Source organism: Phlebotomus papatasi, chromosome 3, assembly GCF_024763615.1.
Source record: "Phlebotomus papatasi isolate M1 chromosome 3, Ppap_2.1, whole genome shotgun sequence".
Lineage (NCBI taxonomy): Eukaryota > Metazoa > Arthropoda > Insecta > Diptera > Psychodidae > Phlebotomus > Phlebotomus papatasi.
This window is the reverse complement of record NC_077224.1, coordinates 31,971,104-31,977,010: the sequence shown is the minus strand read 5'-3', so window position 1 is coordinate 31,977,010 and position 5,907 is coordinate 31,971,104. Positions and strand designations below refer to the sequence as shown.

The window sequence follows — 5,907 nt, the reverse complement described above, 5'->3', positions numbered from 1 at the left end:
TTAAAAATAGAGATATTGCTTTATATTATCGGACACCAAATTTCTCCAAGTCCCTCGCTCTTCCGGAGCTTTTACAACAGAACTTTCTCTAACAGCATCTTATTGGTAGAGGTACCGTCGTTGCGGGTGACTTTGCACGTTTTTTCGCTGTTTTTCGACTTTGCCCTCTAAAAGTGGATAGTTAAAGTGAAGGGAGGGGGATTTTTGAGTAAAATTATTTGTATTCAGTTGTTAATGAATGAATTTTGTGCCACTAGCATTAATTTTATAAAATTTTACTATGTTTAAAAAAATCAAGAAAAAAGGCTTGCACTGGGGATAAGGTGCGGGTGACTTTGCACTTTTTAATAAATACTAAAAAATCAACAATTTCTGATAATAAACGACAATGAAGATCTTTACATCTAAGGGTAATATGCACGAGATCTACAAGATGACATGATCGCCATCTTGATTTGACGTTTCTGTCCGCCATTTTGAATAACTGTCAAAATCTTAAACAGGTTCGATTGGGTTGAAATTTTAGTATTGTAGCTGATATCAAGACGTTTTCGGAACGTACGTATGTTCCGGTCTACGTCAAGTATTTACCTTGATACAGAGGCTCAAAGTTTGAAAATTTGAAATATTCATATTTTGGCGATCTTTATTTTCTAATCCTGAATTTTGAAACCTAAACGAAATGCCTCAGTAACCATTAGAAATGGTTGAGGCTTTTATTTTATATATTTATTTACTCTTACATAATTAAAAAAAAAATAAATGAAAAGTGCATTTATTTATTTTTTTTTATTTTTTCATCTTTGCAAAAGTTTTTCAGATCTTCAAATAATATGCTGTTATAAAGAAAAACATTACTTTTCTTGTTGTTTGTTATTTAGATCTCATCGCCTAACGATAATACTGCCTTTTTTATGATGGTTTCGATAAAAGAAGCTCTCCGTAGTTCTGTATTCATGAAAATGTCAAAATTTTGAACTTAGAGCCCCAGTATCCAGACAATCGCTCGACCTAGGTCGGATTTTATATATGTTCTGAAAAGGTCTTGACATCAGCCAGAACATACTAAAATTTCAGCTCAATCGGATAAGTTTTCTGTTTTGACAGTTATTCAAAATGGCGGACAGAATCGTCAAATCAAGATGGCGACTACACCATCTTGTAAATCTCGGTCATTTTATCTTCAGTTATAAAAAAAATTGGATAATTTTTGGCCAAATACTTCTATAATAAAGCTTAAGAAAGTCCATTACAAGCAATTTTATAATATAAATCATGCGTTCTTAGGAAGACTATAGTGAAAAAAAGGAATTTACTAAAAATAATGAACAAAATCGAAGTGGATTATTCTAGCCAGATAAATTTAGAATAGATTTGGGCAATTTACTACTCTGAAATCGATTTTGGAATTGCACCTTCAGATAACTTTTTCACGGAGCCGTTTTTTAACAAAATACCTATATTAGCATTTCATTGGCCATTACTGAAACTACAAGAATCCTTTTGGGGATCATTGTACATTACTTGGTACTTAACATATCCCTATATACTTTGACATGGTAGACCGGATCGGCGAAGACTATCAATAAGTGCTAGAATTGTTCAAAGTCTCACGAACAGCAGAGTGCAAAGTCACCCCCCGAGTGCAAAGTCACCCGCAACGACGGTAACATTCTTTTGATCCTATAAAAATTTAAAATACATAGAATTTTAAGAAACACAAGAAGTGGCCGATATATCAAATGTGTCGAAATTTGGAACCAGTTCCCCTAAATATCTCCTACTTGTGGAATCTATTGCTATAGCTTTCATTTTGTGCTTTTATCCTATGCTTCTACATAAATATAGAAGACGTTCACATATACAATTTTTTTCTATTTATTTATTTATATAGGTATTTAATGAAATAAGCTTGAGATCCTTTCGCAATACACACCGCCTTACACGACAACAAGGACTTGAACGGTTCTTCTTTTGGCGCCATCCATTACAGCCTCGACAGCCTCAGTAATTAAAACAGCAGAAAACTTCACATCGTGGGCTGATTATGATAATACTCCATACAATTTGCCACAAATCAAGTATCACACGTAGAATAGGACACAAAGAAAATAAAAGACAGCACCCAAACAAGGGTTAAAGCCACAATCACCGCTATGTCACAGCACCTCTGTACAATATCAAGCCTAGATAACGGATTTTAATGGCCTCTACACACTAGAGAAACTCATATCCGTATTTTGCATTCAATTTTATGTTCAAGAGACTTTGACAGGAATAAACAATTTGCTTCTAAAAGACTTTCCTAAGTATTAACATTAAGCCCATCACGCAAGAGAACCCGGCGAGCACTAAATACTAACCGTTTTCTAATCAGCTGAAAACATAATTATTTTTTGCTGAATTCTGTTAATCTTAAAACAAAACTCACGAAGCAGTGCCATTTCTAATTATTTGGTTATCACTTTTTGTTTGAGAACTGCTGATTGGTCAGCATATTAAGAAGAGGGTTCTTGTACGTGGCTTGGTGACTCCTTGGATAAATGAAAGTATTCTTTTACATATTAAGGCACGTGACACTGCTTACAAAAAATGGAAAACTTCGGATACCGAAAGTGATATGGTGCTGCGTTTCGTAGACAGAGGAACAAAGTATGCAGTTTGATTAGAAGGGTAAAGAAGCATCACTTCCATAAATTTCTTGACCCTAAGCTACCCTCTGGAAAGCTTTGGGGAAATGTTAGGAAACTAGGCCTACGGCCATCTATAACTTCGAATGTTGATAAATCACTTTCTGCAGATGAGCTAAATTTATTTTTCTCTACTGCATCTCACAGTCCTCAAATAATGTGCCCTTCTCTTCCCTCTGCTCCCTGGGAGGGTTTTGGTTTTGATTGCGTCTCACATGGAGCCGTAATTCTTGCCATCCCCCGCGTCAAATCGAATGCCATGGGGTGTGATGGCGTTTCTCTTTCTTTCATTAAGATTTTGCTCCCGGAAATAATTCCAGTGCTTACAGGTCTAAAGCATTTGAATTTATCCTTCATGACCAAATTTCTTCTTATTTATATGAGAACAGATTGCTCTCTAACTTTCAATCCGGATTCCGTCCCGGTCACAGCACGGTGTCAGCTCTTTTGAAAGTGAACCATGATATTACGGCGGCTGTTGATCGAAATCACTTTGTGGTGTTGTTGATGCTTGACTTCACCAAGGCGTTTGACAGTCTGCCGCATGATTTGGTTTGCTATAAACTCTAAGTTTTTCAATTTCACCTCTTCAGCCATTGCTCTCATTAGGTCCTATTTTAGTGGAAGGTCCTAAATAGTAAAATTTGGAGACGAAATTTCCGCACCAGCTTCCTTAACTGCGGACATTGGTCACGGATCCATTCTTGGACCGCTTTTGTTCTCTTTATTCATTAATGATTTGCCCTCTGTACTGCGCAATTGTTCATACCATTTGTATGCAGATGATCTTCAAATTTATGTTGAAGGTGATCCTTCTGACCCTGTCTCAGCATTTAAATCAATGAATGAAAACTTGACAAGAATTGAGCACTGGTCCTCCACAAATGGATTACTTCTAAATCCCAAAAAGTCGCAGGCCATAATAATCTATAAAAAAAAATCAGCCCATATTTCGCATTACCCTTTATTCCTTCACGGAGAAATCATTCCTTTTGTGGACTCGGTCAAAAATCTGGGTACACTCTTCGTTATCCGGCACTTCGTTATCCGGGTGACAGCTGCCAAACACTGGCGGTTGATGTATTCAAAATTATTTTCACTAAACATGAAGTTTGTCCAGAGTGAATTAAAGTATTATTAACATTGTATCGAAGTTTTTAATACATAATTGTGATAAAAAATGAAACATAAGCACACCATGAAGAAAATTCTCTTTTTCTTTGTCAGACAGAAAATAAATTCACACTGCACAAAATAGAAAAACCGTTGATCATTCAAAAAACCTAAATGTCATTTTGTCCCCCAGTCAGCTGGATAACGAAGAGTCTACTGTATTGTCTTTAACAAGACTTTATCCTGGTCTGATCATGCATCCACCATTTGCCGCAAGGTAAATTACTCTCTTTATACCCTCCGACGCTACCGGGACATTACACCTTATGGTACACGCTTGCTCTTAGCTCGAGCACTGATATTGCCATTTTTTTACTTATGGAGCAGAGTTGTTCTTCTTGGCAGACGGTGAGACTATCCGCCGTCTATCCACTTCATTTAATAATTGCGTCAGGTACGTATGTGGGCTGCGTCCCCGTGACCATATCTCAGCTCACCGCAAAGTTTTAGTGGGATGTGATCTTCCATCACTTTTGCTTATGCGTGCCCTCATTTTTCTACATCGCCTTCACGAGTCTGGGTGTCCTGGATATCTGGCCTCTCTCGTGACTGGTGGAGGTTCGGTCAGGGTCAGGGGCTCATAGTCCCGAAGTGTAATCATCAGTGCTTTAGACGCACTCTGTTTGTTAGAGGTGTATATTTATACACTTCTCTTACTTCGCATAATCGTCGATCACCGGATGCAATTCGGGAGTAAATTTGAAACACTCAGGATGAATTTTTATTAGCAACATACTTCTCTTTACTTTTTTTTCTTTCATTTTTGTTCTCTTTGGTTTACGTTTTTGTTTTACTATCCTTTTTCTTATCCCTTTTTCTTTCTTGCCACAAATTTGTAAGAGGGAATCACCCTATTTTTTGTGGATTTTAAATAAATTGAATTGAATTGAATTTATGCTGATCGATTAAGGAAAATATGCTTGACGCTGCTTTTTCAGCTAACTGTGTTACGGCGTTATCACACTTGCACATTAAAATTTTAATGTGATCCACATTAATTGTCGCTTGTGAGCGTCCAAATATTTTATTTGTGTCTTTAAGTCACTTAATATTTGGGGTTTTTCTATTTATTGATAAAAAAGTGGACTTGGCCTGCAAAAATAAGTTTAAATTTACCTAAAGGATAAATATTTTTCACATTAAAAAATTAAAGAGAAAACCGCATTAATTTTTCGCATTAATGCTATAAATCAATTTATATGAAATTTTGTACGCCTAGTCTACCTTTTTATCAACAAATAGATCAAATTTTGAATATAAAATGATTCAAAGACACAAATTACACATTTAGACTCTCACCAGCGACAATTAATGTGAATCATATTAAAATTTTAATGTACAACTGTGATAACACAGTTAGTGTGTTTACTGGGGGATGGAAATATGTCGTTAAATATTTAATTTCAAAATAACAGCGAAAAGGCGAAAATCGAAAAGAAAACCTATTAACAGCGAAGATTTGACTTTTTGCATTTCACTCTCCTCTCTGTGTAAACCTTTCACTTGTGGTGGATAAACATAAACAGAAATAAAAGTGAATAGGATGTTTCTTCGTAATTTCTCAAGGATTCATCGACAAATTTCTATTAATTTGCCTCAAAGGCTTTCCCCTAAAACTTCTTGGATCGAGAAAATTCTTCCAGGGGAAGCGACAGTTCTTCAGAGACGTCGATTTTCTGATGAAACATCCGGCCCAAAGGTACTCACGCAAGTTCCAGCGACTCATATGCAACTCGTTTTCACGTGCAAAGTTTGCAGCACGAGGAATTCCAAAACCATCTCTAAAGTTGCATACACGAAAGGCGTTGTGATTGTTAAGTGCGAAGGATGCGCTAATAATCACTTAATTGCGGACAATCTCAACTGGTTTACGGACCTCAATGGCAAAAGGAATATCGAGGATATTCTAAAAGAGAAAGGCGAGAGCGTCGTGAAAATTGGTCCGGAGGAGTTTCTCAGCAAAAATTCATGAAATCTACGTTTTTATCCCAAAATCTGTAAAACTTTGTATACTAATAAACCTTACTTTAATGTGTAATGGCCT

The 5,907-nt window shown here is 36.2% G+C and overlaps 1 protein-coding gene across 1 annotated transcript; it reads left to right on the top strand.

Annotated features, from left to right (window-relative positions):
• The first annotated feature begins 1,142 nt into the window (after window positions 1-1,142).
• On the top strand, window positions 1,143-5,835 carry LOC129805247 (DNL-type zinc finger protein-like). The gene is made up of 2 exons (XM_055853026.1): window positions 1,143-1,161; window positions 5,507-5,835. The coding sequence occupies exons 1-2, from the start codon at window positions 1,143-1,145 to the stop codon at window positions 5,833-5,835; spliced, it is 348 nt and encodes a 115-aa protein (XP_055709001.1).
• The last annotated feature ends 72 nt before the right edge of the window (window positions 5,836-5,907 follow it).